This window comes from Bufo bufo, chromosome 1, assembly GCF_905171765.1.
Source record: "Bufo bufo chromosome 1, aBufBuf1.1, whole genome shotgun sequence".
Taxonomy (NCBI): Eukaryota; Metazoa; Chordata; class Amphibia; order Anura; family Bufonidae; genus Bufo; species Bufo bufo.
The window spans coordinates 395,092,812-395,109,851 of NC_053389.1; the positions used below are offsets into that span (position 1 = coordinate 395,092,812).

General features: G+C 46.8%; 1 protein-coding gene across 1 annotated transcript in view; it reads left to right on the top strand.

Moving 5' to 3' along the window:
• LOC120977793 (E3 ubiquitin-protein ligase RNF14-like) overlaps positions 1 to 17,040 on the top strand; it is an 82,310-nt gene that overhangs the window by 57,812 nt on the left and 7,458 nt on the right. The window contains exon 6 of the mRNA XM_040405913.1: positions 14,045 to 14,211. Within this exon, the coding sequence (XP_040261847.1) occupies positions 14,045 to 14,211 (167 nt within the window). The remainder of the gene's footprint in view (positions 1 to 14,044; positions 14,212 to 17,040) is intronic.

Below are 17,040 nucleotides of genomic sequence, written 5' to 3' on the forward strand. Positions count from 1 at the left end.
TCATCATGTCTCACATGTCCGATATGCCAGGATCGTCTGTCTCGGGGCATTATAGCAACACATCTTTAAGGAGTTGGACTGTGCCAAAGTTGATCGCCGAACTTAATCGCAGGGGGATTCGGCATCCCGCGACTGCCCGCAAGGCCGAATTATACCGGCTCCTGATGACCACTCCGGGTCCGACAGCTGAGCAGTCCAATAACGACTCCATCCGGCTGGCACTAGCTCAGATCCAGTCGTCCATCGCCAGACTCGTTAGCTCAGTCACGGACATTCAGACTAGGGTCGCGGTTTTAGAAACCAGGCCAGCAGCCTCACCGCAATATCCAGGTTCGGCAGTCATTCCTGCCATTCCTCCGGACGTTGCAGGTAGGCCTTCTGCCACCCCCAAATTGCTCCTTCCCATTTTGTTCCAGAGCATATTAAGAAGGATATCCTGGCAGGCAAGGACGTAAATTTGGCATCCATTTTGATTGCCTCCCAGGATATTTCCGAAAACCAGGTGATTAACTGCGGAGAGGTTTCCGTGGTTCTGAAGGCCAAGGATGCTCGGCTAAATAGGAAGTTGTCGGTTTCCGAGTTCGTCCTGGCCTTCAGCCTCTACAGGGATGTAATGTGCTCCGCTCACCCTAATCGCAGGGAAGAATTAGACACCTACTTGTACCGGATTGCGGATTTGGGGCACAAGTACGGCGGCTCGGCATTTTACTACTATCATCGTTCGTTTTCTGCCAAAGCCGCCGGGCCCTGAATCAATTTCAGTTCATGTCCAACTGGGCAGACTTGGACATGGAGTTATTCTGCCGGCACTTTGCGGGTCTGAAGGCTCCCCTGTGTGCCATCTGCCAATCTATCTTTCATTCTACGGAATTGTGCCCTAATCCGGTGCAAGATCCTCAGTCACTCCCACTCCAGGTCCTTCCGGGTCCTCCAGGTCTTCCTCGTCATTAGATAAACTGGGCAGGCCAATTGTGTACCTCAGTAGTAGCCAGGTGTGCAACAATTTTAATGCCAAGGGCTGTGCTTTCAATGCGTGCCAAGCACTGCACATTTGCTCTCTTTGTTTTCGGGCTCACCCTCGTCCTTCCTGTCCCAGGAAGTCAGCCAGGGACTCCTGACTAGCCGACCTCAACTTGGAGTTACTGGCTGCACTCCTGCAGGGCCACCCAGATCGTCCCTTTGTCACCTTCTTTTTGGATGGGTGCAGAGAGGGGTTTCACACCAGCATTATCACGCGCCCTCAGGGCTGCTGGATGGGCCCCAATCTGCTATCCGCCTCCAGTGACCCTGAGGCGGTGACCACCCTCATTCAGGCAGAGGTCGACAAAGGGTTCGTCATTGGTCCCTTCCTAAAGATCCCGTTCCAGTCGTGGCGCATCAACCCTATCGGCCTTGTCACAAAGCTATCATCCAATAAAAAACATCTCATTTATGACCTCTCCGCGCCTCATATGTCCTCCATTCCCAGTCTTAATTCACTCATTCCGTCTGAGGAATATTCCATGCAGTATTCTTCAGTCGACGAGGCCATCTAGTACATTCTTCAAGCAGGTGTCGGGGCTTGGTTGGCCAAGGTAGATATTGCCGATGCTTTCAAGCTGCTTCCAATACACCCGCAGCTTTGGAAGTACTACGGCATCCAGTGGGCAGATAAATTTAACTTTGCCAACCGGCTTACTTTTGGGTCCAAGAGCAGCCCTTGGCTTTTTGAACAACTTGCCAAAGCCCTGCACTGGATTCTCAACCATCACGGTGGTGTCAAGACTGTGACTGATCCAGACAGGTCTGGGAGGAGAAGGTCGCAGCGACTTGCTACTCGCGATAGCTTGTGAGTTTGCTCCGTGGTTCAGGGTATGTCATCTGGGTTTTGCCTTGTGAACCTTTTTGTCCTGACTGGGAGTTTGTAGGCATCCTTCTCAGGTGAGTCCTGTCTGCCACTCCCAGCTACTATATTAGTTTCACTTTCACTTGCAGTCATTGCCAGATATAGTCCTTACTTCCAGTTCTATTCTGACCTTTGAAGGAGATCGTTTGATGGTGTTGCTGTGGAGCTCTTGTCCGGCGTGGACTGTCGTGATTGGGATCGCCTTCTCTGCTCGTGACTGGATAAGTCTATCTCTGATATAGTTTGTTTGTTGCTGTCTTCCCCTGCTGTTCTCCTAGACATGAGTGATGGTGACTAGTGCTCCCATCGGCCTTTCCCCACTCTAGGCTTGTTAGGGTGACTGAGAATTTAGGCATCCTGCTCGCCGCACGGGTTCACACCCCGTCTAGGGTATCAGGGCAGACAGGTGCCAGCTTAGGGTTAGTCAGGGGTGGCCATACTATTCCCATCCGTAGATAAGGGTCCCCCTTCCCCTCCATCTGGTGCGACACGACTGCTGCTGGGGTAGCGGTCGTGACAGGTGGCTTATCCATGGTCGTTCACTACTTGGACGACTTTCTCCTCATTGAAAGGCCCAGTCAGGTCCCTTCCATTCTCCATTCTCTTCTGGATATTTTTTCTCGACTCCAGGTCCCCGTGGCCACGGCCAAGACTGAGGGTCCGGCCACCACAGTCACCTTCCTGGGCATCATTTTAGATACCGCTAAAATGGAGGCTAGCCTCCCCAGCGAGAAGTTGCTCAGGATCCGCTCAGCCATTTCCCGGGCAGTTCAGTCTCACTCACTGACCAGGGCGGAGCTCCAATTCTTGCTGGGGATGCTTAACTTCGCCTCCAGAATTATGCCTCAAGGCAGGGCCTTCCTTTCCAGGTTGTTATGTCTCCTGCCCTCTGCCCCGGAGCAGGATTCTGTCATCCATCTGGACAGCCAGGCCATTGCAGATCTCGACATGTGGAGCAGTTTTCTCTCTGACTGGAATGGCATTTCTTTGTTCGTTCCGCAGTGGGATTCCTCTTCCCCCATGGTTTTTTCCAACGCCGCCGGTTCCTCCGGGTTCGCTGCCATTTTCAGGTCTCATTGGCTGGCTGCCGGATGGCCGCCAGAATTAGCCTCAGACTCTGCAGCTCTAAAATCCTCTCCCCTTTTGGAACTGTATCCCATAGTGGCGGCTGCTCAGGTCTGGGGTCACCATTGGTCTAACACTTCTGTGACGTTCGTTACGGATAGTCAGACCTTGGTGGACATTGTCAACAAGGGCAGGGCCCAGTCCCCCAGGATCATGGCGTTGTTGCGCAAGTTAGTGTGGTTATCCCTCCACCACAATTTTCACATGCGCTGCGTACACATCTCAGGCGTACAGAATAGGGCTGCGGACGCCCTTTCCCGTGCTAATTTAGCGATTTTCTTTCAGGAAATGCCCGACGCGGATCGGTCAGGCACGCCGGTGCCCCAATTCAGCGCTCTCGTTCTGGTTTAGATTCGCTCTTAGAGGAGGCCAAGGGTCTGGTCGCAAAATCGTTGTCACGCAATACGGCGAGGAATTATCAGGCTGGCCTAAGAGCTTTTGATAAATTCTCTAAGAGTCATCCGAGGGGTCAACACTCCAAAATCTCCTACATCATGGCCTTCTTGGCCTATTGTCACTCACATCTCTCTCTCTCATATAGTACCATCAGACTTTATTTAGCCGGACTTCAACATCACGCTATGCTGGCCACTCCTCATCACAGGTCCTTTTTTTCCATCCAAGCTATTAAAGCCACCCTTCGGGGCATTCAAAAGGAGGGGAAGTGGTCTGTGAGCTATAGGCAACCAGTTCTCCAGCAAATTGTTCAGGGATCTCTTCTCGACATTGGATGGTAATCCTTTTGGGCCCTCCACTAGCCTGATTCTGAAAGCGGCCATGTATCTCACCTTTTATGGGTTCCTCCAGCCCGGAGAGGTTCTGGCCGGTCCAAATCGTAAAAACCATCCTCTGAAGCAACATTTGTCATGGGGCCAGGGCCATTACACTCTCCTCCTACCCTCCACTTAACCAATCAGACGGGTCCCCCCTCTGAGGTTAAATTCTACCCAACCTTGAACAATTGGTGCCCAGTTCAAGTGCTGCATCAACTGATAGCACTCATCCGAGGTTCATTGCCCGATAGCCCACTCTTGCCGCATGCAGGCAAGCCTCTCAGCACCTCTCAGTTTATATCTTATATCCGTGCCCTCGCCCAGGGACTAGGTTATGACCCCAAGGTAATTTCGGGGCACTCATTTCGCATAGGGGCGGCCTCCGCTGCTTCTCGACATCAGGTGCCAGCCCACGTCACCCAATCCTCAAGTCGAGATTTCTCATGCCTTTCGATCACTGGCTTTGTAATTTGTAATAAAAGTGTTGTACCTACCTGTTGTTTTTTGCCCCCTTTTTCTCACTGGTGTACCCGCGCCCGTGGCTCCCGGCACAATTCAGCCACTATGTTCAGGGCAGGTTTCTCTGCGTACGCCGACGTTGTCCTAGCCCTGACCATAAATTGTAAGACTGTTACCAGCCTGCATTTGTGGGAGGGGCGTCTGGCTATTTATTCTCCTACCTTCCGCTCAGCCAGGCGCCCGAGCCTCACGCCCCTCCCTCCCGCCCTTTTTTTTTCAAGCTTCCATCAGGTATGCCCCCTTTTTCTCACTGGTGTACCCACGCCCGTGGCTCCCGGCACAATTCAGCCACTATGTTCAGGGCAGGTTTCTCTGCGTACGCCGACGTTGTCCTAGCCCTGACCATAAATAACAAAAAGATAAAAACAGGCACTCACCAACTGGTATGTCTATAGTAGTTTATTTAATAATAGTAAAATCCCATAAAATAATGAGTATAAAACACAATGTATCATAAAAACATGTGCACTAGGATCGATGATCTGAGTGCAGATAGCTATCACATGAGATATGTTGCAGGATAACAATATACTTCAAACAAGCCTGTGCATATACAGTAGTATTGAAAAAAAAAAAAATTTGTAATAAAATAAGTGAACAAATGTCCTGTGAAAAAGTATATCCAGTGAAAAAAATATATATATTGTCCTGTGGAATAATTCTACTTAAATTTTTCTGTGGAATATTCTGTGAAGAAAAGTTTGTGAAAAAACTTGCAGAAGTGAAAAAACTTGCAGAAGTATAGTATCTTCTTATAAGGATATTGTATCCATACAGTATAGCTGTCACGGCTGAGGATGGGGGAAATCCTCAGCCGTGTGGAGCCCGGTGATGTTACGGCTGCTTGGCCATGAAGACAGGATTAGGGAGCAGGTCACCTCCTAAACGCATCCCTAACCTGACCCTGGCTCCTAGCTACATGAGCCAACCTTGATGGTAGGAGGGCCCATGCTCCGGAACCTAAAAGTCCCTGCTAGCCCTCAAGATGACCCTCACCTAGGAGCTGAGTAAGACAAGCCCACTCCTCCTAGACACGGAGGAGCAGGAGTCTCAACGGCCAAGCTGCAGGAAAAGGGGAGACAAACAGCTCTATGGATATGGCAGGTGAACAAAGAGTTCCACCTACCTGCCACAGCCTTGCTGACTGGATCCCTGTGTTAGCAGGGTGCAGATCACAAACGCATCCCCACACAGGGACCCAGATCCATAGCTGCACAAAATCACATATAAAACATCACACGGACATCACACATAACTAGAAATAACTTAAAGCGACCTTATGGTTATGACATTAAGGTTTATGACCACAGGGGTGGCTCTTACTGGCAGGTAATAAATACATGAGGCTGCTCTCAGCTAAGCATGGCTGAAGCAACCTGAAGGCCTGCAAAAGCAGTGAGGCTTTATAGGCCAAGAAGCCACACCCCACAGTCGGACACACCCAGTGATCACACACACTAGGAAGGGGATTAACCCTTCCAACACCAGGGAAGGGAAAACACCACTTAAAGGGAACGTGCACACAATAACATAAAACACAGTGCACACATCCACACATCACACACAAAACCGCATGCGCAGCGTAGCGAGCTGCATGGCACAGCTCAGCCTGCTACGCTGCCACATACATACTGTTGCCAGCGGCAACCACAGGTGAGGCCAATACCACAGCCCTCACCTGTGATTGAACACCAATGAAAACCGCTGACAACCGCATGCGGTTCAGGAGTCACGGTCATAGCCATGGCCGTGACACTCCCACCCCTCAAAGCCCCCCCACCAAAAAAAGACACGTGAGGGACTCAGACAAGGGGATAGGAGAAGGGGACGTCCACTCTCAGTGCGGGTTCTAAAAAGGGGTCGCTGTCAGCTGCATCCTCTCCCGGCTCACACTAGCCAGTCCGACGAGGACTGCAGCCCGCACCAGCAACAAAGAGAAAAGAACCACTGAGAGATGGACGAGGGGACTCTCCACTCACGTCCCCACTCCAGTCGCTGCCAGCAGACACTCCTAACCAGCAAGCAGCCGGACCACCTACGGAGTGCTGCCAGCAAACGACCAGAGATGGGAACATGGAGAGGGACGAGGGATCCCCAACACGGACACGGAAGGAAAGGTGGCGGGGAATACGCCACCAACCGTGCCGTTAACGGAGAACCCCCAGGAACGCTCTCCCTCCGGAGAACGCGCATGCAGGCCACATGGATATGGCACTGCATGCTGCACCCTCTTTCGAAGGTGTGCATACCGCATACCAGACACACACCACGTGTAACTAAAATCAGGGGGAACGCCAAACGAGGCAACGATGATGGCGGGGAAACGCCACTCACCGCGCCGTCAGCGGCGAAACCCCCAGAACGCTCTCCCTCCGAAGAGCGCGCATGTACCCCTTCACAGAAGGCAGTACATGCTAGACCCTCTTTCGAGGGAATGCATACTCCCACCCCTCAAAGCCCCTCCCAACAACAAAATGGGAAAGTTGGTGAGGCATAAAAAACAGTGGGAGGGGGGGAGGGGAAAGACAAACAAAAGGGGACACCAACACGGACAACGGTGAGCGAGGAATGGCGGGGAATGCCACTCACCGCGCCGTAAATGGTGAGCCCCATAACGCTCTCCCTCCGGAGAACGCGCATGCACCCCATCCGCAGATAGCGGTGCATGCTTTACCCTCTTTCGAGGGAGCGCCACGTAAGAGCGACTGTGGTCATACTGTCACGGCTGAGGATGGGGGAAATCCTCAGCCGTGTGGAGCCCGGTGATGTTACGGCTGCTTGGCCATGAAGACAGGATTAGGGAGCAGGTCACCTCCTAAACGCATCCCTAACCTGACCCTGGCTCCTAGCTACATGAGCCAACCTTGATGGTAGGAGGGCCCATGCTCCGGAACCTAAAAGTCCCTGCTAGCCCTCAAGATGACCCTCACCTAGGAGCTGAGTAAGACAAGCCCACTCCTCCTAGACACGGAGGAGCAGGAGTCTCAACGGCCAAGCTGCAGGAAAAGGGGAGACAAACAGCTCTATGGATATGGCAGGTGAACAAAGAGTTCCACCTACCTGCCACAGCCTTGCTGACTGGATCCCTGTGTTAGCAGGGTGCAGATCACAAACGCATCCCCACACAGGGACCCAGATCCATAGCTGCACAAAATCACATATAAAACATCACACGGACATCACACATAACTAGAAATAACTTAAAGCGACCTTATGGTTATGACATTAAGGTTTATGACCACAGGGGTGGCTCTTACTGGCAGGTAATAAATACATGAGGCTGCTCTCAGCTAAGCATGGCTGAAGCAACCTGAAGGCCTGCAAAAGCAGTGAGGCTTTATAGGCCAAGAAGCCACACCCCACAGTCGGACACACCCAGTGATCACACACACTAGGAAGGGGATTAACCCTTCCAACACCAGGGAAGGGAAAACACCACTTAAAGGGAACGTGCACACAATAACATAAAACACAGTGCACACATCCACACATCACACACAAAACCGCATGCGCAGCGTAGCGAGCTGCATGGCACAGCTCAGCCTGCTACGCTGCCACATACATACTGTTGCCAGCGGCAACCACAGGTGAGGCCAATACCACAGCCCTCACCTGTGATTGAACACCAATGAAAACCGCTGACAACCGCATGCGGTTCAGGAGTCACGGTCATAGCCATGGCCGTGACAATAGCGTTAATGTGGCTGTAAATTATCTTGCAGAAAGCTGTGTCCAATAGCATATAACGCTGCTGTGACAGGACAACCAGCTTATAAAGTCCACACTCAGGGTTCAGTAAGGCATATATTAAGGAACTCGGGTTTTGTAAATGGGGCGTCCCCCTCTTTATCAACCCTCTTACCTTGCCTTCAGAATGCCCCTCGCTTGTGTAGTTGCTGATTGCTGAATCCTTTGTATCTTTCAGTATGAGATCCGATACTTTGTATTTGCTGCTTGGTCTCGGCGTTCCACGTGGTGCTGTTGCGTATCACCTGGAAGCACTCAGCAGGAATCGCGTAGTCTCGCGATAACTTGAGCCAGTTTCACTTTCTCTGGCGTCCGGATCAGCAGTAAATAACTTGATCTTTGCTCGGGTTCAGGTGGGTAGTTTGTCTCTCACAGGATCAGCCAGACATGTTTCGAGGGACCTCCCTCTTCCTCAGTAGCTATAATGTGAGTACTACTACCCCCTTCCTTATATAGTCTTGTCATCTCAAACCCCACCAAAAACCCGGCATGGATTTTATTGCATTCTCATTTGGCTTATATAAAAAGACAATATAATTGTATCCTCAGTGCGTAAAACAATATACATATATATCAATCTATAGACTTCCTACATCTTATAATCTTTAATATTGATAAAATTGATAAAATTTAATTAAAACTCTATAAATGTCAAACATCAATTTTAAATGTCAATGTCAAACGTCAATTTTATATATATATAAGAGACGAAAAAAGTAGGACTGCACTCCGGAATAGTGGTGAAGTGAAGGATTTTATTCACCCATAATATGGCAAACTTGCGACGTTTCGACTCACAAGAGCCTTCCTCAAGCATAGAGACAGTGAAAGTGAATGCATATAAAAGCATATCGTAAGTGACCAACCAGTCACAATGTGGTTACAATCAAAGTAAAATTGGATGCATCTGTTACAAATAAATAAACAAAGTGCATGTGCATAAAGTGACGTGTGCCGTGCGATCCACAATCCCAGGATGATATCCCTTTATGTAGATCAAACAACATATACAAAACATCAAATTCATATAAATTTGCATCATAATTGAAATTATAATAAAGGTGATAAAGTATAAAAGATGAGGATCATAGAAACTAAACCTTAGGAAGCCATGGCGCCCACATAGACCATCGCGTTCATTGAGAGTCTCAATCTCTTCATTGCGCATGTCCAGACGAGCGTCATCATGTGTGTTATAGTATTTCGATGCAACGCATGTGCTCTGCAGAACCAAACTGAAACCGCCATTTTGCTTGAAGGCAAATAGCCCTACGGTTCCATTCGTGTTTGTTACATAGATGTTGGCTGTACAGGATGTCTCCTGAACAAAGTACATAGCCGCAGTAGGGATCTCCTACGTGTACCAGCATGGGGATCGGGATCCCGCCCTGCCGAGATGGACACCAAACCATAGGGTCGTATGTGTCAGAGGGGGACACCTCAATGAACCCCGCTGACACTAACAGCCCAATTGCTGGTAATAACGCAGCCGTAGAGGGGTTCTCCCTTAAAATTACAAAGACAGCATCACACCAGAGAATAATTACATGTCTGGAATTGCGCATAAAAGAGAGAATGCTGATGTCACCGCCGGGCCGCATCGCTTCCAAAAAGTCACAGTTCAGGGGTCCGCATCCAATATTGTGCAGGTTAAAATTTCTAAAAGGCAAAGAGAAATTCATACATTAGTTTCTAAATAAATGTTATATTATATATGAGTTACAAGTTATACTTTCACAATTCTCCTGCACTATCATACATGTATGAGAAATGTAAAAACCACACATACAAAGAAAATCAAAGTCACCCCCAGATCTAGAGACTCTCACCTGAACTCAACATTGAGATCTCTAGGGTGCAAGCTATCCAGAACATATATCCATCGCAATTCTCCTTTCTTTAAGGTTGCAATACGGTCGCCACCTCTTCTGGGAAGTGTAATCTGATCAATGATCCAGCATCTTAGATCCCGTTCAGTATGTTGAAGGGATCTAAAATGTCTGGAAACTGGTAAATCCGTACGCTTTTTCCTTATTGAGTTTCTATGATTATTCAACCTCAATTTCAGTTCTGTTGACGTTTCTCCAACATATATTAAATTGCAGGGACAAGCCAACACATAAATTACATATGATGAAGAACAGGTTAAATGAAATTTAATGGGATATTCTTTTCCTGTAGATGGATGTATAAAAGACCTGGATTTACAAATGTGGCGACAATTAACGCAGTTGAGGCATGGGAAACATCCCAGCCCCGAGTGCGTCAATGTTCGCTGTGTACTGCTTTTTTTAGGACCTACATCTGCTCTGACCAGATGGTCTTTGATGTTTCTATTTTTCCGATATGATAGAAGAGGAGGAAGCCTAAACTCAGGAACATCTTTAATGGATCTGCTCAAAATGCTCCAGTTATCTTTCAAGATCTGTCCTATCGCCATACTACAATCAGAGTATGTAGACATGAACGGTATCCTTTGGGTCTTTTGAGGAGCAGTTTGTTATCTTGAAAGATAACTGGAGCATTTTGAGCAGATCCATTAAAGATGTTCCTGAGTTTAGACTTCCTCCTCTTCTATCATATCGGAAAAATAGAAACATCAAAGACCATCTGGTCAGAGCAGATGTAGGTCCTAAAAAAAGCAGTACACAGCGAACATTGACGCACTCGGGGCTGGGATGTTTCCCATGCCTCAACTGCGTCAATTGTCGCCACATTTGTAAATCCAGGTCTTTTATACATCCATCTACAGGAAAAGAAGATCCCATTAAATTTCATTTAACCTGTTCTTCATCATATGTAATTTATGTGTTGGCTTGTCCCTGCAATTTAATATATGTTGGAGAAACGTCAACAGAACTGAAATTGAGGTTGAATAATCATAGAAACTCAATAAGGAAAAAGCGTACGGATTTACCAGTTTCCAGACATGTTAGATCCCTTCAACATACTGAACGGGATCTAAGATGCTGGATCATTGATCAGATTACACTTCCCAGAAGAGGTGGCGACCGTTTAGCAACCTTAAAGAAAAGAGAATTGCGATGGATATATGTTCTGGATAGCTTGCACCCTAGAGGTCTCAATGTTGAGTTCAGGTGAGAGTCTCTAGATCTGGGGGTGACTTTGATTTTCTTTGTATGTGTGGTTTTTACCTTTCTCATACATGTATGATAGTGCAGGAGAATTGTGAAAGTATAACTTGTAACTCATATATAATATAACATTTATTTAGAAACTAATGTATGAATTTCTCTGCCTTTTACAAATTTTAACCTTCACAATATTGGATGCGGACCCCTGAACTGTGCCTTTTTGGAAGCGATGCGGCCCGGCGGTGACATCAGCGTTCTCTCTTTTATGCGCAATTCCAGACATGTAATTATTCTCTGGTGTGATGCTGTCTTTGTAATTTTGAGGGAGAACCCCTCTACGGCTGCGTTATTACCAGCAATTGGGCTGTTAGTGTCAGCGGGGTTCATTGAGGTGTCCCCCTCTGACACATACGACTCTATGGTTTGGTGTCCATCTCGGCAGGGCGGGATCCCGATCCACATGCTGGTCCACGTAGGAGATCCCTACCGCGGCTATGTACTTTGTTCAGGAGACATCCTGTACAGCCAACATCTATGTAACAAACACGAATGGAACCGTAGGGCTATTTGTCTTCAAGCAAAATGGCGGTTTCAGTTTGATTCTGCAGAGCGCATGCGTCTCATCAAAATACTATGACACACATGATGACGCTCGTCTGGACATGCGCAATGAAGAGATTGAGACGCTCAATGAACGCGATGGTCTATGTGGGCGCCATGGCTTCCTAAGGTTTAGTTTCTATGATCCTCATCTTTTATACACTGCTCAAAAAAATAAAGGGAACACTTAAACAACACAATGTAACTCCAAGTCAATCACACTTCTGTGAAATCAAACTGTCCACTTAGGAAACAACACTGAGTGAAAATCAATTTCACATGCTGTTGTGCAAATGGGATAGACAACAGGTGGAAATTATAGGCAATTAGCAAGACACCCCCAATAAAGGAGTGGTTCTGCAGGTGGTGACCCCAGACCAATTCTCAGTTCCTATGCTTCCTGGCTGATGTTTTGGTCACTTTTGAATGCTGGCGGTGCTTTCACTCTAGTGGTAGCATGAGACTGAGTCTACAACCCACACAAGTGGCTCAGGTAGTGCAGCTTATCCAGGATAGCACATCAATGCGAGCTGTGGCAAGAAGGTTTGCTGTGTTTGTCAGCGTAGTGTCCAGAGCATGGAGGCGCTACCAGGAGACAGGCCAGTACATCAGGAGACGTGGAGGAGGCCTTAGGAGGGCAACAACCCAGCAGCAGGACCGCTACCTCCGCCTTTGTGCAAGGAGGAACAGGAGGAGCACTGCCAGAGCCCTGCAAAATGACCTCCAGCAGGCCACAAATGTGCATGTGTCTGCTCAAACGGTCAGAAACAGACTCCATGAGGGTGATATGAGGGCCCGACGTCCACAGGTGGGGGTTGTGCTTACAGCCCAACACCGTGCAGGATGTTTAGCATTTGCCAGAGAACACCAAGATTGGCAAATTCGCCACTGGCGCCCTGTGCTCTTCACAGATGAAAGCAGGTTCACACTGAGCACATGTGACAGACGTGACAGAGTCTGGAGACGCCGTGGAGAACGTTCTGCTGCCTGCAACATCCTCCAGCATGACCGGTTTGGCATTGGGTCAGTAATGGTGTGGGGTGGCATTTCTTTGGAGGGCCGCACAGCCCTCCATGTGCTCGCCAGAGGTAGCCTGACTGCCATTAGGTACCGAGATGAGATCCTCAGACCCCTTGTGAGACCATATGCTGGTGCGGTTGGCCCTGGGTTCCTCCTAATGCAAGACAATGCTAGACCTCATGTGGCTGGAGTGTGTCAGCAGTTCCTTCAAGACAAAGGCATTGATGCTATGGACTGGCCCGCCCGTTCCCCAGACCTGAATCCAATTGAGCACATCTGGGACATCATGTCTCGCTCTATCCACCAACGTCACGTTGCACCACAGACTGTCCAGGAGTTGGCAGATGCTTTAGTCCAGGTATGGGAGGAGATCCCTCAGGAGACCGTCCGCCACCTCATCAGGAGCATGCACAGGTGTTGTAGGGAGGTCATACAGGCACGTGGAGGCCACACACACTACTGAGCCTCATTTGACTTGTTTTAAGGACATTACATCAAAGTTGGATCAGCCTGTAGTGTGTTTTTCCACTTTAATTTTGAGTGGGACTCCAAATCCAGACCTCCATGGGTTGAAAAATTTGATTTACATTTTTTAATTTTTGTGTGATTTTGTTGTCAGCACATTCAACTATGTAAAGAACAAAGTATTTCAGAAAAATATTTAATTAATTCAGATCTAGGATGTGTTATTTTTGTGTTCCCTTTATTTTTTTGAGCAGTGTATATAAGAGATATATAAACAAGAAGTATACTGAAACTGACAAAATAAGTAATCAATCAATGGTATTGTAAGGCTCCATTCACACGTCCGCAACGTGTTTTGCGGATCCACAGATCCGCAAAACACGGACAGCGGCAATGTGTGTTCCGCATTTTGCGGACCACACATTTCCGGCACTAATAGAATATGCCTGTTCTTGTCCGCAATTGCGGACAAAAATAGCACATGTTCTATTTTTTGGCGGAACGGAAGTGCGGACCCGGAAGTGCAGGTCCGCAATTCCATGTCTGGGCAGCACGATGTGCTGCCCCATAGAAATGAATGGGTCCGCAATTCCATTCCGCAAAATGCGGAACGAAATTGCGAACGTGTGAATGGAGCCTTACAGGCCTATATTGGTGAAGAGAAGTGTGTCATTTAGATCAATCCGTTGATGTTATGGTAGCAGAGGTAGTAAATATCAATAGTAAACATACTAAAATATAGGTCATTAGTATTAAACACTGTGACAACCGGTTTAAACATATGCCTTGTTTTTGTTTTGTTTTTTGTCTCCCAGCAAGACTTGCTGAATTGGTTAAAGAGTATCTGGCTGCTGACTGGAAAAAAAAGACGGAACTCAGGAAGATATATGGGCAGCTCAAAAAGTCAATTGAGGAGATAAAGAGTAAGGAGTGGCTAGGGGAGAACTCTAAGCCCTGTCCTAGTTGTAAAGCTCCGATTGAGGTAAAATATCAAAGAAAGCAGTAGAGAACCTTCTACCTCTTATGGCATTTCTTTATTGCATAGTTATGTGTGTTTTAATGGGCTGGTTCCACTACTCAAAATCTGAGAGAACAGATGCATACCTCTCAACTGTCCCAGATCCAGGGGGACAGTCACAGATTTTGGTACCTGTCCCGTAATTACTGAGGCAGCTCCCTGCTTCACTATTCTTATGGAGCCATCAGCTCCCTGCTTCAAAATTCACACAGCCGATGCCCCCGGCAAGACGTGATGTGGTGACCTCATCATGCCTTCAGTGTTGAATAAGAGATCACAAGCTGGGGAATAATGATCAATAATAATAATGATAATAATAATAATGCCAGCCTGTGAGTTCTTTTTCTCATTTCTTTGCATCTGCTGCTAGGGAAAAGATGTTCTCCAATCGCCAGGGGAACAATGCTAAATGAGTGTTATTTCTTTATTTTATTAACAGTACAGGCTTCAATACTGTAAGGGGGCACGAAAGGGGCACATCTACTGTGTGGGGGCAATAAAGGGGCAGAACTATCAAGGGGACTGGGTAGGATTGAGCATGTATAAATAGACATTGGAAGGAGAAGTATGGCTTAGCATAAAAAAAAAAAAAATCGCAGCTATGTGTGCTGCTGATGTCCCACCTTGGCCTTTTGGGAGTTATGTAGGTGATTTCCTAAATTGTTGCTGGCATGTAGAAAGAGTAATACTTCTAAGGAGGTCAGCTCTTAGATCTTACTGAAAGGATCTTGGACATTTAACCACTGAGATGGCGTGGTCAATTGGGACCACAACATGTGAGAGGCTTTTCTGCGTGGAGTTTCGGGTAAGCCGTTTGTTTGCTGTGGTCGCCTCGAGTGTGCTAGAGGCTACCATAGTGATGTTCCTGTGGAACCCTATCTGAGGTAGAGCTCCATAATAACATAATGAGACCCCCGTAGGCTACAGTCATAATTCATTGCAGTCTATGGAAGCAGAAATCAGATGATCACATGTTCAAGCCCCCTAAGGGGACGTAATGTAAAAAAGTAAAAAAAAAAGGTTTTTCAAGATATAAAAAAAATTCTAATTATCCCCATTACCCATATTAACCCCCTTGACGACATCTGCCATACAAGTACATGTTGTCTCTTTAAAGATGACGCCCAATCCTGAGCAGAGCAAGCACCATAGCCGCCAGGTACCTGCGGTTTCACACATAAGCCCCCTGGGGTTATTGATTACGGAACGTTGGAAACGCCAATTGCAGACATTTGGGGCGTTTCTGTAAACTACAGAATCAAAGCCATAAATAGTGAGTTTTGTTTGGCTGTTAACCCTTGCTTTGCAACTGGAAAAAAATTATTAAAATCGAAAATCTGCCAAAAAAGTAAAATTTTGAAATTGTATCTCTATTTTCTATTAATTCTTGTGGAACACCTAAAGGGTTAACAAAGTTTGTAAAATCAGTTTTGAATACCTTGAGGGGTGTAGTTTCTAGAATGGGGTCATTTTTGGGTGGTTTCTATTATGTGAGCCTCACAAAGTGACTTCAGACCTGAACTGGCCCTTAAAAAGTGGGCTTTGGAAAATTTCTGAAAAATTTCAAGATTTGCTTCTAAACTTCTAAGCCTTGTAACGTCCCCAAAAAATAAAATGGCATTCCCAAAATTATCCAAACATGAAGTAGACATATGTGGAATGTAAATTAATAACTATTTCTGGAGGTATTACTATGTATTATAGAAGTAGAGAAATTGAAATTTTTGATAAATTTGGCATTTTTTTTATAAATAAAATTTTTGGACTCCATTTTACCAGTGTCATGAAGAACAATAGGTGACGAAAAAACTATCTCAGAATGGCCTGGATAAGTAAAAGTGTTTTAAAGTTATTCACACATAAAGTGACACTGGTCAGATTTGCAAAAAATGCCCTGGTCCTTAAGGTGAAAATATGCCGGGTCCATAAGGGGTTAATCTTCTCCAGCCAATGGCTGGTAACCTTGGGGGAACTTAATGGGGCTATCCAACTATAATGACCCCCCTAATGCCTGGGCCCCTCATATAGATGATACTTACCCCGCTGGCACCCGCGTTGCTCCTGCTCCCCACATGGCTGCTGCTGCATCTACCCATCGCGCAGATCAAAACATCTGGCGATGGGGGCCAGCCAATAGAAGGCCACGACAGAGACGAGCTATTAAGTGTTTTAAAAAAATATATATTTATTATATTTAAAAAAAATCTAAATAAAAAATACTCTTTTTACCATTGGATATACACTTTTCAGTGAAAAAATTGCAAGAATAAAACGTCCTCCACATGTTTGGTATCGCTGCGTCCATAATGTCCCGCACTACACAAATATTATGTAAATTATCCCCAACGGTGAACGCCATACAAAAAATATGCCAGAATAGCAAATACAGTAGCGATCAAAAAGTATTATTTACCCCAAAATGATACCAATGAAAACTACAAGTCGTTCCTCAAAAAATCAAGCCCTCACACAACTCCATAGGAAGAAAAAACCCACAGAGAAAGACTCAGTCTCCTCTTCATTGTTCCGATGCTCAGTATTTGCATACTGAGCGGGGAAAATACTGGGGGGCACAGCGTGGCGTAGGAGCGCTATTTTAACAAAACAAGCAGGGTGGCAGCATCAGCAGGGTGTACCCCGCAAGTACAGGTACTTTTCTCAATTAATAAAATCTGGTGAAAAGTCCTCTTTAAACAGAAATTTATGTGTACCCCAAAATGGCACCATTAAAAACTGTAAAACTTGTCCTGCAAAAATAAGCCCTCATACAGCTACATAGACAGAAAAAGAAAA